At 41.2% G+C, this 24,002-nt stretch overlaps 1 protein-coding gene across 4 annotated transcripts in view; it reads right to left on the bottom strand.

Annotated features, from left to right (window-relative positions):
* Positions 1-5,466: 5,466 nt before the first annotated feature.
* SLCO4C1 (solute carrier organic anion transporter family member 4C1) overlaps positions 5,467-24,002 on the bottom strand; it is a 38,558-nt gene continuing 20,022 nt past the window's right edge. For 3 of the 4 annotated variants that reach the window (XM_083702327.1, XM_083702329.1, XM_083702328.1), the window contains exons 6-13: positions 23,389-23,498; positions 22,428-22,572; positions 20,416-20,611; positions 17,913-18,069; positions 15,791-15,972; positions 12,773-12,837; positions 10,868-11,005; positions 5,467-8,938 (exon numbers count right to left, since the gene is read on the bottom strand). In XM_083702327.1, the coding sequence (XP_083558453.1) occupies positions 8,814-8,938; positions 10,868-11,005; positions 12,773-12,837; positions 15,791-15,972; positions 17,913-18,069; positions 20,416-20,611; positions 22,428-22,572; positions 23,389-23,498 (1,118 nt within the window). In that variant the 3' untranslated portion in view covers positions 5,467-8,813. Of the gene's footprint in view, positions 10,321-10,500; positions 11,006-12,772; positions 12,838-15,790; positions 15,973-17,912; positions 18,070-20,415; positions 20,612-22,427; positions 22,573-23,388; positions 23,499-24,002 lie in introns of all 4 variants that reach the window. The other variant, XR_014556079.1, reaches the window with a different exon arrangement.

Here is a 24,002-nt window from a genome sequence, read left to right as displayed (position 1 = left end):
TGAATAATCCACACCTCTCTGCCCATCAAAAATACAAAGCTGTTTACAAACTCAAAATTCCCTGGAATTCCTATACAAGCGGGGTGGGTAACATTTTTGGGCCTAAGGGCCACTTTCACCATTCACCAACCCTCTGGGGGCCACATACAGAAAAAGGTGTCGCCAGAAGTGGGTGTTGCCACCCAAACTTCAAGCAGAAGGGTTGCACCACACAGACACACAGCCCGCTGCTTCTCATCTCTGCAGATCAGCTAATGAAGAGTGTATCACACTAACAGCATTCGCTCAGTGTTTGCTTTTATGACCTGGGGGTAAAGAGATTGGCATCTCTGGTAGGACCATGGGGCTTGGCAAGGTTCGAACCTCTCCAAAACACACTGTGGTGTGTCTGCTTTTAGAAATTGGTTTCCTTTTCCTGTTTCCTGCCAAAATCAGTGGGGTGGAGGTGAGCTAGAAAAAAGCAAAGCTGATTGTGCTCTGAAATCAATGCTGAAGGAAAAAGCAGGGAAAGCACCAAACAAATAAGCAAATGCAATCAAAAGAACAAGCAAAGCTGCTAAATGGTACTGAAAAGCAAGTCTTTATCAAATAATAACAGCCCTTGTGAAACCATAAAATTCCCAGCACTTTTCAGCTGATGACAACCTTCCTCAGGGATGCAAGATGAAGGTTCTTCTATCAAAGGAACATCTCATTTCTTTTTCAATACCTGTTCTGAGGCTCTTCTTTTGCTTCCTCTGGAATATATCTGAAGCAAATGTTTTGATCAATTGTCCCAAAAGGTCAGTCGAACAATACAATCTCGTGAGCTATGCGATCATTGTGCATTATCAGCAGAAGTGATGGCAACTGTGAGTTGAGCTCAGCACTCCTCATGCTATACATGGAGAAAACTCCTAAGTACAGAATACAAAACATGACCAGGCAGAATTATGAAATGGAATCCTGGAGATATGGTAAAGGAAACTGCATGCTTGGTGTCACAGGATCTTGGCTACTTGTACTTTAGGACTGAGGAATATGGGAAGGTAGAGCATATGGTAGAGCAGCCCAACCAAGGGCCAGCTCCTAGTTTGGGACAACCCTTGGCAAAATGTCTTCCCTTGAGGACTTTCTGCTAGCCACCAACTTGGGTGGCTTTTAAAGAAGGTAATACAAACTCATAGAAGACAAGGCTACCAATGGCTAATAGCCACAAGAGATATGTCCTTCTTCCAGTTTTCTTGGAATCACAGGTGGGCAGAGTACTGATGCGCTCAGGCCCTGCGTTTGGGCTTCCCATGGGCATCTGGCTAGCCACTGGTTAGCCACTGGTCCAATCTTTACTCAATTCCTCATGGATCTCTAGGACTTTAAGCAGGACCACATCTCCCTAGAACCCCTGAAACAGATTTGTGTGTGTGTGAAAGAAGGACAGGATGGAAGGTCCCATTTCATTTGCAGTAATCCTTGTACTAACAAGACGTTGAATTCACACTACGTTGAATACAACCTACCATGTCTACACAACACCCGTAGAATCACAGTGATGTTGCATGCATCGAAATGGTGAGCGATGCTAAGAGAATATACACAACTCTAAGAACGTAATTGGCTAATTTTTGTGTAAGCTGAATGGAGCAGGCATTCAGTTGGGATCCAGTAAGGCCTGGGAGGTGGGAGAAAATTAAGAGTGACGAAGAATAATTTGGAGTACTGTGGTTGTCTATAAGCAGTGTCTCAGAATGACAGCAAGGAAATATCACTAACAAATTAGGGGCATGGTAGGAAAATGAGACATGAGCAATAATTAGGCAAAATACATGATATTAACATAAATTCACATAACACAAGCTTACAATGTGAACTCATCTGAATATTAGTTCTGTTTCTTCAGGGATGTCGCTGAAAGGTTATGATCTGCTGAGGTGGTTGATTTCTGCTGCAATTCCTCCCAACTTTTAAACACTTCCCCAGGAATGGAGTTGAATCTGTGTGCAACCAACTTTGATATGTGCCCATGCTCTTAGAGCATAAAGAACTGACTTACAAAACATTTCAGATGAAGGTCACCCACTTTGACTAGACCGAAACACAATAGTAATGTCCTTTTCTTAATCTTCTTGAAGCCTTTCCTTCCAAGCATTACAGTTTCATCCCTCATTTCTTTTGTCTCATTTCACGTCTCCTCTTATGGCTGCTTTAATATGCTTATTCGCCAATATCTCACTTGAACAGCTCCAATTCACTTACTGTAGGTAATTAGCTCGGAGTTCCTGAGCCCCTGTCATCTGCACTGCGGGCTGCTCTAGCTTGCTGAATTTTTTTTAAAAAAATCCTCCTTGGTTAGAAACAAAAAGAGACTCTGGATAGAGTAATGGGATTATGTGGCCTGATCTTTTTGTCAGTTCCTGTTCAGACGTAAGTCTATGTCTTCTTTTCTTGTGTTTGTTGTATGCCTATAGGCATGGGAGCCAACTCCTAGGGACCAAGGTCCCTTCGGCTCCCCCAATAAAATATTTCAGGGGGCTAGACCCCCCCAAAAAAAGTTGATAGGCATTGTCATTCAAATGGTGTGTGTGCCATATCTTATGATAGATTATGTCCCGTCTCCAATATTTTTATTCAAGTTGGCACCCCTGCCTGTAGGCGAAGTGGAGATTTTAATCTAGGCTAGTTAGTATATTTAAGTGCGGAGGATCAGTGGGTTCAGTAGCACAGAACAAGTTGAAAATTGTTTGGATGTGTATATGGGAGCAGGCATTGTCCAGTCTTCCATTATTGTACCTGGTCCTATCTGAAACCAAGTGAAACCACCGGTCCATTTAGCTCAATATCACTATGCTAACTGGCAGTGGCCCTCCAGGATTTCACCCTAGAATGCAAACCATGTGTAGCCATTCCTTTTCAAGTCCCATGGAGCCTTCTTCTCCTGCTCGCAAAGGTCCATCCAATGCTAGGCTCCATATTTCATCTCCTGACACAGAGTATAGTCTTACTCACCAATGTCTCACATCTACTCTTTGACCATCTGTCATCCATATTTACAACTTCCATTGCCTGCTATCTAGTTGGCTTCTTCCTTGCCTCCTGACAGAATCAGCCTCACTATTCCTTCTTTGCCTTCTATAGTTTCTGAGCTGAAAAAAGCACCCACAGGGCTGGAAATCCCATCCGCCAGCTCCTCCATTCAAGATGACCACCTAGAGTCGATTTGTGATATGTTGATATGTGTGGGTGTCTTTATGAAACTAAAGGCCCTTGAAATAAAAGATGTTCTATAAATGGAATTTGTGTGGGCTTTTTTTACTTTTTTACTTTACAGAAAAGGACATTGCTTTTGACAAAGCATACTACAATCTCAAGAGGAATAGCATAAAAAATGTAAAGTCATGGTCACTGAAGGTATAACGAGAAACAAATCATACACGGAAGATACTGCAGAGGAGTGTTCATACCCACTGGGATTACCAACTTGTACAATGCGGACTCCCAGAGCCGTCTTTCGCATCGGGCTTAGTGGTCCGTTGCGCCAGGGCGCCAGCCTCTCAGGGGTGCCCCAGTAAGTGGGGGAGCTGCGCGGCTTTGCCGGTGGCCTCCCTTTCCCAGCACACCTGCCAGCTGTACCCTATCAACCATATGGCTGGCGGGTGTGCAGCTTGCCTCCCCAGCCTCTGCGGAAGGAGAGCAATCCCTGCAGAGGTTTAGGATGGAAGCTGCGCCCCACCAACTATATGGCTGGAAGGCGTGCAGCTTCCTTCCCAAGCCTCCGCGGGGATTGCTCTCCTCCAGTGGCATAGGGGAGAGTTGTGCCCCCCCATGGATGGTAGTATGCAGCTTCGCCCCCCACCCCCATCCATGGTAATTTGGGGGCGCTGGGCAGATATTTGCACCCCGGCGCCACATCTGCTAAAGACGTCCCTGCAGACTACTTAAACTCAAATTAGAGGGCCAAAGCTCAAACGCATACACAAGTGGGGTTTAATTCCAAGAAGATTGCCACTCATTTCCAGTGAATCCACAACAATCTGTTAGAGGAGCTGCCCCAAGATGTGTTCTTATCACCGTATGTGGAGTCCTCCAAAGGTGGAAACTTTTTGGACTGTGATCTTGTTAGAAGTGGAAGCCATTACAAAGCAAACCATAGTTATGCTACTGTTTGATGTAACATTATGGACATCGTTTGATGTGGGCAATGAAGGTCCATAGAGCAGAGGACTGATCAGCCCAGTGGCAGCACAAGTAGCAATAGCTCTGACATGTAAAACACATGGGCAAGTCTGTGCAGCTAGGTGGCACAGACCAGTGTGGACAAAGTAAACAGGTCAAAATATGGGTGTTTAATTTTATCATGCACAAAAATAAGAAGAAACAAGGGTGACCAATACCATTATATATAAACCTTTGGACACCCTAATCGTAAGGCATTGTTACTTCTTTGCTGTTCTTTCTGTTTAGGAGGGAAGTCATTATTAGAAAGATACCTTAACAAAAAAAAAAGTCAGACTAAAAAACCGAGTTAAGAAAATGCAGTGATTTAACTACAGCATAAACTTACAAATCCAACATTATTTGATTGTGCCTGCTGGAAGAGAAAGGTAAAACCATTAGTTTTTTCAGACAGAAATATTCTATGTGCTTTTATATGGAGAGAGAAATCATTTTCTGTTCAATATGAGTTACTACATGAGCTGTCAATACTCATAGCTCCATAGTTTAGTTTACTTTAACTGTGAAGTCAAAATATCTTAGATTTGATTCTTTGCTTGTATTATGTACTGTCAAATTTTCAGTAAATATTACAGTATATAAATATTTTAAAGACAATGCATATTATCTCTTCCCTATTGCATGTACAGAAAGATGTACAGGAAGAGTCAATGTCTCCAGTCCACCCTCCAAGTTTGACTTGTCATTTCCCCCATTAGAAGTCAATAATAATAATAATAATAATAATAATAATAATAATAATAACTGCTCCACCCTTTTAAATGGTGGTTGGATTTCACGTGATAAAGGATTGAATCTGTTGCAGCTTCTTTACTCTGATCTTTTAAAAACCAAGCAAAGCCTAAAAACCTTATTCAGCTTCCGAGAGAGGTGGTGTTACGAGAAACAACAGCACCATCTGTTGGCGGAATAACGCTAAAAAGTTTGGTCCTCTTTTCTCATGGCCCAGTATGAGCCACTTCTTCACACAATGCATGCTTTTCATAGATGTAAGCAAAAAGATGTTATATGCACTCATAAAACTGTGGAAGTGGCACTAGTGTGGTTGTTCCAGCAACATGACTCAAAACAGGTAAGTGAACCTAGAAGCTGGGAAATAGCCCTGACAGCAGCTTTAAATTCTTCTGGATTGCAGGTTTTGCATAAGTCTTGCCTTGTATTTGGAATGCAACATTTGGTTTAAAACTTTTAAGCTAATAAGCAAATGCAACAACATTATTAAATCATTCAGAAAGAAAGCAGAGTCCACAACATTAATACATTTGAAATAAAACTTTATTTCAAGTCAAATATTTAAAAATAATCTGTTTGAACAAAATAAAAATTGTAAGGCATTTACCTCTTGGTGTGATGCTCTAAAATAAATACTCTATCATTCAAAATATGATGTGAAACTGTTCAACACAACAGGAGTACAGTCTGTTCAGGATCTTTGCATAGAGTTGTGTGATGTGCATATATGTACACACAAATACATTTATTGATACAACAAAATAGTGCAATTATCTGGCACTCAGTGGCAATATAAAAGAGCATTCTGTTAGCTTGCAAAGAGCAAAATCATAATGTCCACAGAGCCTGAGCATACCTAACTCTGTTAGATGGTTTCCATTGGAAAATACTATTTGATACTAAAAAACCCCAAAAACAAATCTTGATAAGTTCTTCGCACTGTAATTGAAAGAGGATTTATATACAATCCTGCACCCAAATAGTCGTATGTATAGAAAGGTATCTGAAAGAGAACACAGTGATTTCTGCAGGAAAATTACACATAAATGGGTCCAGGACCATAGCCTACTCACCAAAATTTAGAGAAATGTGTTTGCCAATGTTATGTAAGTAGTTCTGTGCAAGCAACTTCATTTTGTCTAAATGCAATAAAGTACTCCCCACAATTCACAAGGGGAAGCTGCAAAAAGCAATCTGACAGAACCAGATTGCTATGGAAGAAAATAAAATACAGTAAAATCTTTCCATTGTCTTGATCACCCACATTTTGGATTGTGGCTGAACTCTTTAAGGCATTTGGTTTAAGAAAAGTTCTGGCAGTCATAATAAGGCTAGCTTAAAATGGCAGAAAGTTAATTGGTTCCCCCCAACTATTTCTTTCGAAATGCATTTTAACGCTTCTAAAATGATCAGCCCTTTAACATAATAATCCAACATACATATAAAACCAAAGGTGTTTTCTAACCCTATGGATATATTTGCATTATAAAAAAAGACACAAACAGTAAGGTTGATAACTTTGTCCAGATCACTGCAAAAATGATTCACATTGCTTGTGAATCAAAATACCGAGACAATTTTTAAAAAAAAATGTAGAACTGAAAAAGCTTGAAAAATAGGAAGAGTAAAGCATATTACTTGCTTGTGCTGCAGAGATCCTAACTTGTGCAGGCTTCTTTTTTTGGTAATGTATTACAGAACCTTTTTACTGCCAATGACCCCAAGGACCACTTTTCTGATACCCTTATGAAAACAGACAAGTCGTGTTGTGAATCACTGAAGCTGCACCATTCTCTCTGCTCCATACTTTCAAATGGCAATATTTTTATGACTGCTGGGGGCATACGATGCTGTAAATGCATCCTAAATTACCCCTCCTCACCATCATTTTGGAATTAATGGGAAAACATGTGATAGAAAATAAGGTGGGAAATGATAACATCCCCATGTATCCTAGCATTTATGAAGACATTTAAGATTCAACGCACTCCATTTTATGGCACTAATATTGAGAACGCATGAGAATGTTTAACTTGACGTTGGAATGACAAGAATCACAAATTAATTTTATGAATGTCTAAATATAGGCATATTCTTTCTGCACTTCTCAGATACACTTCAGTGAAAGTTGTGTATCTGAGTGCTCAGACATACAAAAAAAAATTCATCTGAGATTTCCACTATTCATAAATGAATGGTGACATACACCTAATGGCACTGTAAGGTACATAAAAATGTGTAAGGTTATTGGTTTAACTAGTTTTCAGGTTTAAATAGTAGATAAAATATATATGATTCTCCTGACTAAAATTAGTCTGTTTATAAACAGGCATAGGCCAAAGGTTCAAGTAGTTACATCAAATGGGTTGGAGACATGGCAGCAACCATTTTTCTTGAACATAAAGAGCTTAAAATAACCTTCTTGAATTGAGGTGGTTTTTTTGAGTTAGTATTCCTATGGTTACACACACACACACACACACACACTCACACTCTTAAACAATGGTACTGGGTCCTGCATGTGAAAACCTTTCTAGCAATTTTCTTGAATTCTTTTATTGAGCCACACAAAGACAAAGTGCCTCTGTTGTATAACATTCTATATGCTTTCATATATATAAAAGCATATATATAATTTCATATATAGATGAACAACAGAGGCATTTGCCAGAGCATTTTTTTCTTTATGTGGCTCAACAAAAGAATTCAAGGAAATCACTAGAAAGATTTTCACATCTTGTAATTGTACCATTTCTGTCAAGTCAAAGCCTACAAGTCAAAGAAAGCCTACAAAACAGGCACTCGGTTTTGTCAACCTGGCAAGCTATGTAAACAATCCACATTTATCCTTTGAGAGACAGAGGTGCAAATAAATTTAAAACACTTTGCATCTATGGTCAACTAGCCAACAGTATTGTTGCATAGTGTGCCTGGTTTGTAGAAAACATTACAAGAGCTTTAAACAAGTAAACTTAGCTCTTAGGTGGCTAATTTTCTGTAGTGCATCACAGTTCACTGACAGGTCAGGTCAGACGCTCAGGAGTATAGGGGCAACTGCTGGGCTTGTGGAGATACCAACTGCATGAATAAGTGGGGTCTATGCATGTGGCTGTCATTATTTGCAAAACAACAGTAGTTACATGTATCCGCTATTTCATACAGAAAGTGCTTCTGTGGGATTCAGCAGTGTCATAAATCTGCTGGTGGCACACAAGCTCCTAAAGCCAATTGCACATAGCTGCTGATGACTGGAAAGAAACAACATAAAATTTAAATATGCCTCTGATCTCTTTGACATAAGATTAAAACAAAGTGTTGTTTTATATTCTGCAACATTCTAGGAGATTGGATCCAGATTTGCCTTTTCTGTTTGCAGAAGAGATTCCAATCCAGTGGTACCTCCCACTGGGGTTTATTTCTGGAGGCAATTTTTGACGGTTTCCTCTTTCCTCTGCAACCCCCAACCCCTCTTCCTCCCACGCTGGTGCAAATTTGGGAGGTTGTCAGAGGAGGTTGAGGAAGGAATTGGGAAATCAGTACATATTTCCTCTTCTCCCCATCTTCTCACCTAGTGGAAGAATACTCTTAATGGAATTGCATTTCTGGAAAGTCTGGATCCAACCTCGTGGTATTTTTCCTGAATGAAACATTGTTTGAGGTGACTGAAATAAACCTGACAGGCTGTGTTTATTTTATTTTTATTTTTTTAAAAAAAAAAACACCAACTTGAAACAGTTGCTCAAGATGTGCTCTGGTGCTGGCATGATTCATATTTAGCAGAGCCAGCTGCTATGACACATTCTTAGAAAGCCATCGCTTCAGTCTTAGTTTTTGCGTGAGAGTTTCTATGAAAAATTTAGGGGTTTGCTGTGTTAAAGTTGTACAGAAGTCACTGCTTCTTCTTTCTTCTCTGAAGACTCCAGTTGCTCTGGTGGAGGGTTATATATGAAAACTGCTGTAACAGTAAAAATGATGGAGATGACTTTGGCAATGACGCCTGTGAAAGGCAAAGAAGGAAGATTTGCAGCATTTTAACAATTTCCCTTTTGCTAATTTAGCAATTAGTGATAGCTTTCGGTTTATTGTATTGTAGATTTATTTCACACCTCTTTGGAGATATCAGCAACATAACCTATATTGAAGCTTTGATATTCCACACATTGATTGATTTATTGATAAGTTTAAGGCAGCCAATTAAGATGCAGTCTACAATTGGCATTGGGCCAGCTGAGGGAGCTATAGAAAGAAGAAGAGTTTGGATTTGATATCCCGCTTTATCACTACCCGAAGGAGTCTCAAAGCGGCTAACATTCTCCTTTCCCTTCCTCCCCCACAACAAACACTCTGTGAGATGAGTGAGGCTGAGAGACTTCAGAGAAGTGTGACTAGCCCAAGGTCAGCCAGCAGCTGCATGCGGAGACTTGAATCCGGTTCACCAGATTAGGAGTCTACCGCTCTTAACCACTACACCACACTGGCTCTCAAGAAAGAGGCAGAAATAGCGCTCTGTGTAGAGGGAGGCCTTCCAGACTGCCATGTGGAAGACTGCAAGGGCAGTGGCACATCATATGCCCGCGCTGCCCAGGGCGGGCACATTCCTGAGGGGCGCAGGGGCGCATTCCCGAGGGGCATAGAGGGTGCCCTCCAAGGCGTGGGATAGCCAGACGCGCAGCCACCAATCCTGCTTCCTTTCTCTCTCCTTCCTGCTTGCCTGCCTCCTTCCCATCCTCTCCCCTGCCTGCCTGTCTCCTCCAGCCGGGAGCATGGGGCAACTGCGCACCACCCACAACAGCGCACCACCTGCCCGTGACTCCTGGCTGGAGGAGAGGGTGGGAAAGAGGCAGGCGAGCTGGAAGGGGAGAGGAAGGAACCAGCAAAGCAGCGCAGCAGCTCCCCCCGCCCCTTCCTCCAATAGCTCACGGTAGGGGTGGGAGTCCAAGTCGTGGTTGGGTGGAGCACCGAATGTCACCCCTGCTTAGGAATGACACCCGGAGCGCCTCCCTGCACCCACCTTCCTCCGCCAATGTGCAAGGCTGAGGCTGTGTGACCATACCAACCAGGGCAGCTGATTGATTCCAACAGTGTGCCCACGAAGTGTGAGTCTCACCATTGGGTAGCCACCCACCCCCATCTTGGTAAGCAGCAGTGACACCTCTGCTGGGAGGCTATTGCTGCAGCTCCACCCGACGAGGTGAGTCCGTCCTGACAAGGGATGACTTCCAGTTTCCTCTTACATGTCTGTTGTCAGCCATTTATGCATTCGTATGAAACCGACATCTGTCCATGTCTGCCACAATAACTTCCAGCAAGCATCAGGGCACGTTAGGTCACCCCTCGCGAGCGATAAAAATCAGAAACTGCTGATCCTCAGACCAGGAACTCACCCCGTCAGACAGGACAAGGGTTACCTAGCCCCCCCCCCCCATTTTATTAATGTTGCCACCCTTGCTTTGGGTTTATTTTATGGGAAGTGATTCATAAAAAAATAAGTAACAAATAAATAAGAAAATAAGAGGTGTGTTTCTCTATATTCCTCCAATTCATCTGTTTTTGAGGTACAGTGGTACCTCGGATTACATACGCTTCAGGTTACAGACTCTGATTACCCAGAAATAGTACCTTGGGTTAAGAACTTTGCTTCAGGATGAGAACAGAAATCGTGCTCCAGCAGCGTGGTGGCAGCGGGAGGCCCCATTAGCTAAAGTGGGGCTTCAGGTTAAGAACAGTTTCAGGTTAAGAACGGACCTCCGGAACGAATTAAGTATATAACCAGAGGTACCACTGTATTCAGTTTGCTTACCATACCAGACAAATGAGAAACAAAACAGTTAATTCTAACTACAAGGTGCCTCCCCCATCCCATATCTTCACTGGAATTGTTCAGACTCAGACTATTTGGAGCACAAGGCTTTGGAGAGATACTTACTTATGCCCACTAGCATATAGGCCATTCTGTGGTTGTTATAGGTCCAACATGATCCTTTACGTCCACACTTATCTATATCCCAAAGTGTACAGGTACTGTCTATTGAAACACCAAAGAGGATTGGTCCAGGTATGCTGCCTGTAGAAAATGGAATGGTGAAAAACAACAGCTGAAAATGCAAACTCAGATGCCGAAACCATGCTGTAAAATAGAGGTGTTGTACCAATAAAGAAGGCTCTTCAAGCATTCCAGAATAATATAAATATATTTTTGCCTTTAACAAAATGCATGATTGCAAGACTTGAAGACATAGTTTATATGTCTAAAAGTATGGAAAATGGAAAATGTTAAAATATTTCATATTTTAAGATTCAGATTATGATCCAGGTCCTCCTGTTCTCAGTTACCTCTGCAATGCATTCTCTGAAACAAGAACATTTCTCTGTGCATTCATGCCTCCAGATCATGCCCTCTGAATGTACAGACTAGCCAATGTCACCATATAGATGTTTTTCCTCAATCTTTAATAAGTTTTCGCTTGATAAATCATCAAAATGGAAATGAAACGTAGAGCCTGGCAAAGTTCTTAACACAGAACTATCAGACACATTTGGAACTGTTGAAGCAAGAGAGGGCAAATCCCCCCCACACACACACCAATTTTCAGTGACGGGAGACACCCTGAGGGACCCAATCCACCGGTCAGATTTGGCTGATAAGCAGTAGTGGAGTGCAGATGGAAAGCCCTGGAAAAACCCAGAAAAAATGGGGGGGGCACTTTCCCCTCCAGGTTGTTGTTGTTTTGCAAAGCTGTTTTCCCCCAGAAAAAAAAGGGTGGGAGTGTGTGGAATATTCAAACTATATCAAACTGTTTTTTCATTTTTTCCAGAAAAAAAGGCTTTGGAAATAAAACGGAGGAGGGGGAGTATGGGAAAAACTGAGGGGGGGGGGGGGAGAATGGAAAAAAACCTGAGTTTTCCCCCAAGTTTTCCAGGTTTTTTACAGGCCTTCCCATCTCTATATGGGAGATAAGGATCTGTCCCACTAGTCTGTTCCATGTCTCCAACCCTGCTCCAGAGCTACAACAGAGTAACGAAGTGTGCTTCAGAGCAAAACTCCATGAGTTATTATAAGGAATCAGGGAAATTGTACTGCTTGGAACACTATATGTGGCAGTTTATATAAACGAGTTATGGGATGTAGAAGAATATTGCTTATTTAGAAATCAACAATATTCCAGAAGCCTATTCATTTACAAGTTATTTATTCCTAAGTTTTGCTCAAAAGAAACCATGGCTAGCAACATAGAATTTAATGAAATCTAAAAATATTCAATGAAACGAGCCTTTCATGTGTATTTTAAATAAAAAATAAACACAAATCAGCAGCAATAAATTATCAGTAGTATCTCCTCCAGAGTCAATATCAACTTAAGAAAGATATGTTTTAAACATCAGCCTGAATAGAGCTAATGATAGTGTACATCAGCCATGATCGAGTCACCTGTTACCTACATTTGTACAGGTAACATCCTGATCCTTCCTTTTCCATAGATACCGTATTTTTTGCTCTATAAGACTCACTTTTTCCCTCCTAAAAAGTAAGGGGAAATGTGTGTGCGTCTTATGGAGCGAATGCAGGCTGCGCAGCTATCCCAGAAGCCAGAACAGCAAGAGGGATCGCTGCTTTCACTGCACAGCGATCCCTCTTGCTGTTCTGGCTTCTGAGATTCAGAATATTTTTTTCTTGTTTTCCTCCTCCAAAAACTAGGTGCATCTTGTGGTCTGGTGCGTCTTATAGAGCGAAAAATATGGTAACTATGGAGCCTCAGGGCACTTGTGATTCTTAGAACTGTGACCATTGTTCCTAGTTTCTACTTAAGTATAGAGGTTTTAGAAAACATACCCAAAATTCGTAGAAAGAGCATGTGAACCCCCATAGCAAATGATCGGTGCCTTTCTGGTACACACCTGTAAACCAAAGTTTGATTTATTGTTTAATAGAGATTTATACCAACCTTCAGCAGAAATTATGAGGATGGCTGACAGTATAAAACATGCATAGCTATCTTAAAAAATACAAATGTTAAAACAGCAGTGAGGGAGAGCACCAAAATTGGTATGAAAACCTCATCCAATTTTAAAATACATTAAGATTTGAAGTTTAAGGAAATGGCAGCAATGTAACTTTCAAATCTACTGCTTCTCCTGTTCATCTATATTTTCAAATCATGCTTCCATTTGTTACTTCTCATTTGGAAGTATGAAAACAGTTTTTGTTTTCATTCTGTAATTTTGTAGATACAATGCCTACTTAAGAAAAATGCAGTCTTTAAGAATAAACAAGAAACACAATAAAAAACATGAAAAACAATAAAATCAAATTCAACAATATATCTGTAAATTGTTCCATGCTGGCGTCTAGTTTTTAAGGAAAGGAAAGGCAAAATTATTATCTACAACATCAAAGAACAGTTTTTGCATCGTATGAGAGTTCCAAAACACACATACAGCAAGGGATACTGTTATCCACAAAGAATAAGTTGTTATGCAATACATTGCCTACAAAATGTCTTAACTGTTTTGGCTATCCAGGCTGTTGGTGTGAATTCTGGAATAGGCAAAAAAAATGACACCATAAGCTCGAACCAGTGCTTATTAGTGTCCGGCCTGATATCAGCACCCAGAATCATCGGATAGCTGCCAGGGCTCTGGAAAACCCACAGTGCCTACCACTGGTGCCTAACTTGGGTCCCTGTTAAATAAATGTCATTTTCCCAGTGCTGGGCTATAGTGCAGGAAATTAAAATGTTAGCTTCCAGTGGAGACCAAATGACTTCAAACTTGAGTCCTATTGCTGCCCACAGATGAATAAATCAACTGTGGGGGAGTCCTAGTTTAGGCAAGGGCCCACCTATTTGCCAAGGGCCCATCGAACCTGGAAAAAAGCCCTGCTTAATTATACATTTTACATTCAGGTTACTATTGATTATTATTATTATTATTATTATTATTATTATTATTATTATGATGATGAATAGTCAGCCTCTCCATCCCTCTATACATTCAAGCACAGATGGACAAATCAGTCAACTTTCTGTTATCTCAGTTTCTAATTTTTCCTATCTTAAATTTAACAGCAATTTGCATTGGAAAAACCTTACGAAAATGTGTCAGTCTTTTAGTGCAAGTTTCTTTTAATATGTAATATGCAGTTTTGAAAATATATACATATTTGCAAGCAATTTTCCCTAGTAAATGCATTTCACATGCAATGTCCACTAATATATGCATTTATATATGCCCTTCACCCTAATACAGTTGTACCTTGGTTCTCAGACGTAATCCGTTCCGGGAGTCCATTCAACTTCCGAGAAAGTTTAAAAATCAAGGCACGGCTTCCGACTGGCGGCAGGAGCTTCCTAAATCGGAAGCCACAGCCACTCACTTCTGCGTTTGTGGCATTTGGGAGCCAAAACTTACCAAGGCATTCACAAACCAAGGTATGACTGTATGTGTATTTTTGGCTAGCTTGACTAGAGAACTGCATTGCAAAGTTTAGAAAATTGTGTGTTTCAGGGGATGGCTGTATTTCAGTTCACACCTTGTTTCAGAAAGTATGGGTTTGGTAAGTTTGATTTTAAATGCAAACTGAATCAGATTTCTCCCCTATAAGATTCCTCCCACCCATATTCAGCTTGCTTGTGTTATTGAACTTACAAGCAACTTTCAACTTAAATAGGGGTTATGTTCCAGAGATAACGCCTAAAGCCAAAATCAAATATAATCAGAACCCATTAGGTTTAATGGCAGGTAGAATAGCAAAAGTCTTTTTCTCTCTCCAGACACCCACTCCATTTCCACCCCCATTTACCATATATATATATACATAGGTAAAAGGTAAAGGACCCCTGGGCGACTATGGGGCTGTGGTGCTCATCTCACTTTCAGGCCGACCGTGACAGAAAACAGAGTGCACAGAAACACCGTTTACCTTCCCACCACAGTGGTACCTATTTATCTACTTGCACTTGGCACGCTTTCGAACTGCTAGGTTGGCAGGAGCTGGGAAAGAGCAACAGGAGCTCACTCCATTGCGGGGATTCGAACCGCCAACCTTCTGATCAGCAAGCCCAAGAGGCTCAGTGGTTTAGACCACAGTGCCACCCGTGTCCCTTTTACCAGATATATATAGATATAGATATAGATATATTCATAAATCTAAATCCACATAAGTTGCATGTTACCTGTACTTCATCATCTATAGACATCAACCATACTGCTAGTTATATTCATAAACAATTTTACAGATGACCAGTCCACTAAAACACACATTAGTCATGTAATGTATGACACTTCCTCCCTCTTAACATCATTTAAAAGGAAGTTAAATAAAGTTACAACACAGTCAATATCCTTCACCTCTACCCAGAATATCTCTGGATTGTATCCAAAGTTAGTCATGCTCAGAGTAGACATTAGCACTGAGTAGCACTTTATGCAAGTGGAAGTAATTCCACTTACACAACCAGGATTCCCCCCCCCCCAATGTCCTGGGGGGGGGGGTTCCCCAATGCTTCAGAATGGGTTTGTGGAGAATAGGAAGCACACATGAGGAGGAGAGCAGGAAAAGTCCCGTTGCACAATCAGAAGTCATTCTGCTCACACATTTATTCAGCTGAATACTGCCCATTGAAATGAATGGGCATGTATAATTGAGCTGTGTTGATTCCAATGTGTCTACTCTGAGTATAACTTAGTTAGATGTAACCCTCTGTTCCTTTCTGAATTGTGCTAGAGAAGGAGGACAGAGAGGGGCAAAAAGAATGAGAGGTTTTTATTTTTTTATTTAAAAAATTTAGAGAGGAAATTTATAGCATTTTGCAGCGATCAGTAAGTAGGATAGAAACAAAATGAAAACTACCTTAGAATGGCCACTGTTGTTGGTGTCACTGCCATGAACGTAAAAACAATAGTGAAGAAGAAGAAGCCAAGGAACAGAGACAGGGAAGAACAGTTTGATGCACATTTCCCAGGGGTAGCCCCATAGATGATATTCTCAATGGTAGATTTGGGATTCACAACACAGTCACAGTTGGTGAAGACCTATAAACAGTACATATATACAAATATGAGCACAACGAATGAAGTAATCACTGTTTCCAATATTAGCAATACTGAACAACAAAGTGATTAACAAATTACAGCAGAAACAGAGAAGATGTTTCTGTGGAACTGCCTTCATTTCAACAGGAAAGGGAGGACCATGAAGTCGACCCACACCTTCTGCAATGTGCCTGGAGAACTACCCTGGACATAGGGCTGGTGGAGGAGGAAATCAGGCTTAGAACCTAAGAATGTCAATGTAAGGAAGCTCACAGGAAGGAAAGTTCCTGGGTCTCCAGCATCCCTCCATGCCCAACCCAACATTGTTCAAGATGGCTTCTCACTCTTTAGGGGGTGGGGACATAGCTAGCAGTAGGGGAGATGAGGGGGTGGCAAACTTTCCTTCTACAAACTTCCTTAAGCTAACTTGCCTTATGATCCAAGTAATGCAGTGGTACTTAGGGTTACGAGCAGTCTTGCTTACGAATGCTTCAGGTTATGAACTCCACAAACCCGGAAGTAGGTGTCTAGGGTTGCGAATTTTGCCCCAGGGTACAAATGCAATCTGCTTCCAGGGCCATGGGAGGCCTATGTAGGGAATGTGTGCCTCAGGTTAAGAACGCTTCGGGTTAAGAACGGACTTCCGGAACGAATTAAGTTCGTAACCCGAGGTACCACTGTAATGAAAACTATCTTGCTGTGTGGAGGAGCAGATCCCTGCTTTAGTTGAAAACTATCACCATATTACACACATGAGGCATGGAGAAGCATTCATGAGCAGACTAGCCCCACATCCCATCCTGCCATGCCATCATATGAAAATATTTTATGTAGTGATGAGCATGGAAGAATCAAGATCTATCTGAACTGAAGAGTTCAGATTACCAGACCAACCGCCAAAACATGCTTTAATAAATTTGTCTTGAGAAAATAACTTCTCTTGTATGCTATTCATACAAGTGTTGTACAAATGCTAATAATAATTAAGAAAATTAATGAATTAATATGCATTTGAAAAGGACATGTTTACTAAATACAGTGATACCTCGGGTTACAAACACCTTGGGTTACAAACACTTCGGGTTACAGACTCCGCTAACCCGGAAGTAGTACCTTGGGTTAAGAACTTTACCTCAGGATGAGAACAGAAATCGTACGGCAGCGGGAGGCCCCATCAGCTAAAGTGGTACCACAGGTTAAGAATGGTTTCAGGTTAAGAACGAACCTCCGGAACGAATTAAGTTCGTAACCAGGGGTACCACTGTAAGCACTTTTAGCACCCAGAACTCAGAGGCAGACCAGTGGGCCAAATTTTGCCTGAGAAGCTGTTTTCGACAAACCACACTCACCTGCACCACACAAATGTCATATGTGGCATGAGGTGTGGGGTAGGCAAAGGCATGGCTGCAGTGGAACAACTGGAAACTTAAAGTATGCTCCTGATTGTACCTTGGAGAGCAGGGCTCGCTTAGCAGCACCAGTCAGCTGACTGGTGTTGACAGTGCATATTCAAAGTCGCTCAGTGTAGCATCCAATCAGCTGATCTGCAGTGACAGTGAGCCCCACTGAAGTTTTTCACTTGCAAATGCAGTTTGAATGCAGACTATGCCTCCAAATAGTCTTTAACCAGTGTTATCAGCTGATCAGCAGCTACGAGTCCCTTTGAATATGTGTCTTCATTGCCAATCAGCTGACAGTGCACCTTCAAAGGGGCTCATTCTTAGTTCCCTATCAGAGAAAGCCCCTTTGAAGCTGTCAGGTCTTATCAGGTGACTGGCAGATTTGTCAGGTGATTGGCAGATGGCATCAGGTGATTGACACGTCTGTTCTGCAGGGGGTGGGGAAAATAAGGATCCTGTCTGCCAGCCAAATTCATTTTGCCACCCTTTAGACCTCAGGTAAATTCTGCATTCTCAACCCATGATATAAAATGGCAATACCTTTGAACCGTCTTGAATAGTAGCAGCAGAGGTACATCCTGCATAACATGCAGAAAAATACTGGACTCCATCTGTGCCACAGACTGGTAAATAGTTTGAACGCAAGCATCTACAGTGGGCGTTGCAAGGCGCAGTTAAGTTTGACAATGTGCCTGTCCTGAAACAGAGAGATAAAAGTCAAAGCAGCTAAGCATACACAGCTTTTGGTATCTCCTAAGCACATATTCTGAACAATTAAAAAGTAAGAACATAAGATCTCTACAGGATGAGACCAAAATCTAATCTAGTCTTGCCTTGTGTTTCCCACTGTGGTCAGCCAAGTGCTGCCAGGAATTCTGCATGCAGACATGCTATTTATCAAAATATTTATATGCCTGGTTTCAGACAAAATATCAGAGCGGTTTCCAAAAGTTAAACCTAAAATCATACGACAAAAACCATGCAAGCAGTTTTAAAATCTGAAATAAAGGAAAGGTGCAAGTTCTTTAAAAATGAGATATACCAGAGAATGAACCTGGATGTTCTCCAAACAAAACGGTGGGCCTTTCACTCCAAACCCTCTGAGAATTTAAAAAGCATAGAGGACAAGGTGGGATTACACAGCACATAGTATGGAGATGAAGTCCCCCTATGATACTTATTTATTTACAATGTTATCTAGGAAATTTATAAACTGCTTGCTCAAAAAAAGGGGAAAAAATCTCCAAATGGTGCACAGGTCAAATTATATATAAAACATGGCTAAAAGACACAAACCAGTTAAAAATAAATATACATAAAACCATCATTAAGAACAAAGATAAAATAATGAATATAATTAAAACAAATGCTAACTAAATCATGTGCCTGGGGAGAGAGGTTTTCAGTAGATGTCTAAACAGTGCAGTGAACCAACCCGCCAAGTAGGAGGGTTCCCAACCCACAGCACTGGTCCAGTAAGGTACCATGGTTGACAGTTTCAAAAGCCACCGAGAAGGGAAATCAGTAGGGTCACATTCCTTCCGCCTCTCTTCTAACAAAGTCATCCATCAGAACCAAGGCTGTTTCAGCGCTAGACCATGGTGTTGACTGAAATGGCCCAGAAAGTCCATTTCATCCCATCACATTTGGAGTAAGACTACCACCACTTTCTAGTATTCCTTGTCCCAAAAGGAGATATTTGTCAATAGTTAATAGTTATCACAAACTTCAGTCTAGAAGCCAGAATCATATCAAAATCCATTGCTCCAATCTAGAGAACATGAACAGAAAGCTGCCTTTGTGTTGCTATATTGGATAAGCCCCCAATATGTACTAATAGATGATAAGCTCCGTCAAATGTGACAGGACTAATGAACTGCTCATGAATCCCACTGTGTGTTGTGACAGCCCCGATTAGCTATCAAGTAATACACGCATAATTAGGCTCAGAACACCTAACCCTCAAGAACTAGCTGCATTGGATTTTTGTTCTCACAGCAGTCTTCTTCTTCTTTGGCAATCACTCGTAGCCGAGTAAGATTGTCTTCCATAAACACGGTTTTAACAATGAGTCCGTAAGTGACTGTGAAGGCCAATTCTGGATCCCACACGTCCTTCCACAGTGGGGACATAGGTTTCCGGGAGGGAATTGATCACAGTGTGGATTTGCCAAGTGTGCCCTTTCTCTTAGCATGTTTCTCCCTTGCGTCCTGAGTTCAAGTGTCTACAAAGCCCATGACACCTTTGGTAAAGGCTGTTCTCCAACTGGAGCGCTTGCAGGCAAGTGTATCCCAATTTTTTTAGATTTGCCTTGAGACAGTCTTTAAACCTCTTTTGTTGACCACCAGCATTACGCTTTGCATTTTTAAGTTCAGAATAGAGTAGTTGCTTTGGAAGATGATAATCAGGCACCCACACAATATGTCCAGTCCAACGAAGTTGATGTTGAAGAATCATTGCATCAACACTGGCGATCTTTGCTTCTTCCAGTACACTGGTATTAGTTCGCCTGTCTTCCCAAGTGATGTGTAACATTTTTCATAGACACCATTGATGGAATCTTTCAAGGAGCTGGAGAAGGCGTTTATAAGTGGTCTATGTTTCACAAGCATACAGTTAGGTTGGTAGTACAATAGCTTTGTAAACAAGCATTTTGGTTTCCCTTCAAATGTCCTGGTCCTCAAACACTCTGCACTTCAATCGGAAGAAAGCCGCACTCACAGAGCTCAGGCAATGCTGGATTTCGGCATCAATGTTGGCCCTTATGTAAAGATAACTGCCCAATTAGAAGTGATGGACATTTTCTAACATTACACCATTGAGTTGGATTTGTGACGCTGCAGAGGGGTTATTTTGTACTTGTTGGTGCAGCACTTTGGTTGTTTGGATGTTGAGCGATAGGCCAAACTTTTTGTAAGCTTCTGTAAATATATTTAAGATGGTTTGGAGGTCATCCTCTGAGAATTGTCATCAGTAGTATACACTCATAGAAGTACACACAGTCAGGCCCATCTCATTGTTATTCTTTTGAACAAATACTTACCCGTTATAATCTTCTGAGACACCCGCAAATGGCGTATTCCCACATATAGCAATTAAAAAGACCATATTGAATCCAAGCGCCACTGAACAAGTAAGGACGATGAACTTGAGTATGCTTTTGCAATTTAGTTTGAGCTTGGAAACTAAGATACCACTTATGATTTGACCTATTGCTGCTCCTGGGACCAACACAAGTCCTGCGGGGAAACAAGGTGACAACAGAGATTGAATTAACATTTATTGTTAATAATAGCAGTCATCAATAGTTCCAGAAAATATAAAACAGTGAACATATAGAAATGGTACAGGCACATAAAACTTTCACAGACAGAAGCAAAAGTGGGTTATAATGCTAATCCTACCCCAACATGGCGCACAGATACCAATATCAAGGATGCAGGACTCGTGAAGTGCATCATGTTGAGGCAAGGCTAGGCCCCATTTCCCTTTCTACCCATGAAAGACCTACATGACTATCACACACAAAAAGGGCTTAAGAATATATTGAATGTTAAATAATATCTAAACAGCAGTTAAATCAGTTTATTTATTATTATACTATTTATATCCCACCTTTTCCTTCAAGGAACTCAAGGTAGTGTGCACAATCTTCCCCCTTCCCCATATTGTCACAGCAACCCTGTGAGGTAGATTCAACTGAGAGGCAGAAGGTCACCAAATGAGTTTCCAAGTTGAGTGGGGATTTGAGCCTGTGTCTCTCCTAGGTTCAGCACTCTAACCACTGCACCACCCTAGCCTGCAACTCCAAAATCCATCTTACCACATGCTTCAAATTGTTTTGATTTTGTACCCATGTGGCTTGCCAGTCAACTTTTGCTGCGCATCACAGGACCAGTGAACCTAACTGCACTGTTATTCATGAATCTAATGCCACACACAAAGAGCCAAAGGTTATATATCGTTGATCTCAACTGCACTTTCTCTTCCGGCTAGCATGCTCTTTCAGTGCCAAACTACATGTTACGCTAAGTAGGCTCCCTTTTTTAAAAACATGCCAACTCAAGCTGTGTCTCCAGTAAAGCCTCTTTATGGTACAGCCTCATCCTAAGAGCCACACAAACATATTCTGGAAATGTCTCTTCACATTTGGGGCACGGGACAGAATTGTGGTCACATGGAAAGTAGGAAAAAGATGACTTCTTAAAAGTTGCTGCTACTACCAATTTGTTACCACCCTATGGTTCAGAAAAACTTTCCCACACCAGCACAAAAAAGATGGTATGTCCCCTTTCCAATTCACTGTTTCTGTGTGGGGAAGCAAATCTGAGGAGGACATTTTTTTTCCTCAGTTTAGAAATATCTGAAATAACCACCTAGTCAAGACCAGTGTCTGACATACCCAGGGCTAATGCAGAAGCAATTAAATAAAGATCTAGCCAACAGGAGTTTCATACTGCTTAAGTATATAAGAACATTCTTCCCTTTCCCTGATCAGGCCAAAGGCTGCCAAAGTCTAGCATCTTGTTTTCCAGGTGGCTCCCAGGGGAGCCTGTAAGCATTCTTCCCAATAGTGATTCCCAGCAATCAACATTCAGAAATAATGTCTCTGGCATAGAGGTATAAACAGTCATTGTGGCTAGTTTCCCTGATTCCTCTCAAAGGGATCAGTGTGCAGGCCAAGAGACATCAGCTCAGTTCCTAGCTGATTCTTACATCCCCCTCCAACATTTCTCCAATGAAAATAGGGACATCCTATGCAGGAAAAGCAGGACTTTGGGGGGTCAATCAGAAACTGGGATGGCTTCTGTAATTCTGGGACTGTTCCTAGAAAATAGGGACACTTGGAGGGTATGTTCCCAGCCATGCACTAGGAAAACATATTTGCACAGAAATAAGCCTCACAGGGTTCAGTGGACCATATTCCCCAGTAAACCTGTTTAGAACTGCAGACTTTGTATTACTAATCCAGTTTTACTCTGCTCTTGTTATTAAACTCAAGCAGTAAACAGGTTAAGAGCGTATTCTGTAAAATAGATAAGAGAAATACATTACCCCCTAAGGTGGCTGAATAGCTAGATGTATATCCAAACTGGTTTTCTATAAATTTGGGCAAGAAAGTTGCAAAGCCAGTGGCAACACAGGCTTCCATTGAGGCAGCGAGTACAAGACACATCAGCACTGGGTTCCTCAGAAGCATCTAGGAAAAAATGGGGAGGAATTATTTTGTGACTTCTGACATTTTCTTATATTTTCGCAATTAACAAGTTTGATAATGCAAATATTGGAACTGATATGGATTTTTGTCACAAAACTATTATTAGGAATGGATGGATAAGTCTAATTCTGGTTTGCAGCACTTTTGTAATGTGTTCATTTTTTAAAGTCAGTTCTGTCTCCTTCTTACATTATTTGGGGAGGGATTAAAAATAATGTCACTTTGAGATGGTCTAAGCCTGGGGTGCCACTGGCCTAAACACAGGCTTCCCTTCTGTTGCAAATGGCAGTTTCCAAGCAGGGATTTCTGTTCGGACCATGGCAGGGAGAGAATGGTTAAACTCTCAGCTTGCAATCCCCCTGAAGCTACTATTTACATTTTTCAAACTGTGCGTGTTAATTGCATTCATGTTGTGTGTAACCTGGGCTTAGGGGAAGAGGTGGACACAAAACAATTCTGAGAGATAATAATCAGTGACTGTGCATTGACAAGCAGGTTTATTTGTGGGTGTTGTTGCTTTAAAAAAATATGTATGTGTTGATAAACTGTATTATTCCTAGTTAAATCATTTGTCCTTTGCTTTGGGGTTATAATTCTGTTTTTTACTTTGTCCCATTTACCAAAAGTTATGAATTAAATAACCTGATCAGGCAGCCAATCTTACCTAGCACCCAACCAGAAATGAAACATGAGAACAGGGTCATGTTGTCTATGGAAGTGTTATTAGCACTTCAAGCACACAGATAGGCAATGACATGAATCTGAGGAAACTGTTCTAGATTCCTTGCTTATAATTACCCAGAGTGTCAGCAGAAAGTCTCTGAGACTCCTCCCACCATATTCAGACTGAACGTCAGCTCCACCATGATGTGCTTCAGAAATCTTTTCGGCTCGTATTTTGTGCGTACCTGAGGCGGTGGGGGAGAAAGCTCATCAAGCATATATATATATATATATATATATATATATATATATATATATATATAGTAACAGAAAGGCATGATTAACAGCTGTACCTGGCACTAGAGAACACAAATCACAAGGAAATAAGCTGCTGTTTTTAATGTTTGACAAATTAACTTCACAAAGCTCCATATCTGGGACCATTTTGCTTAGTCAGCCAATTTGCTTAGATGGCCGCATGTGTGTATGTGATTCCTTTGTGAACTGGAGTCTGTTTCCCTCGTCCCCCACGCTGTTGAACATGTGCTGTTAAGTATAAACAGTTACAAGGAGTCCGACACTCTTATCCATCTCTGGTGTGAAAAACTCAGCACATTTAATTTCTTTTTCAACATCTCTAATTGACTCACACAAGCCTTCCATCCTGACAACTGTGGCTGATAGGGATTGGCTTATATTCGGTCTGGTTTGTCTATTTAAAAAGCACAGCCAGGACATTTAAAAGACAG

This window comes from Podarcis gaigeae (genome assembly GCF_964106915.1).
Source record: "Podarcis gaigeae genome assembly, chromosome: 11".
Taxonomy (NCBI): Eukaryota; Metazoa; Chordata; class Lepidosauria; order Squamata; family Lacertidae; genus Podarcis; species Podarcis gaigeae.
This window is presented reverse-complemented; position numbering and strand designations above follow the sequence as displayed.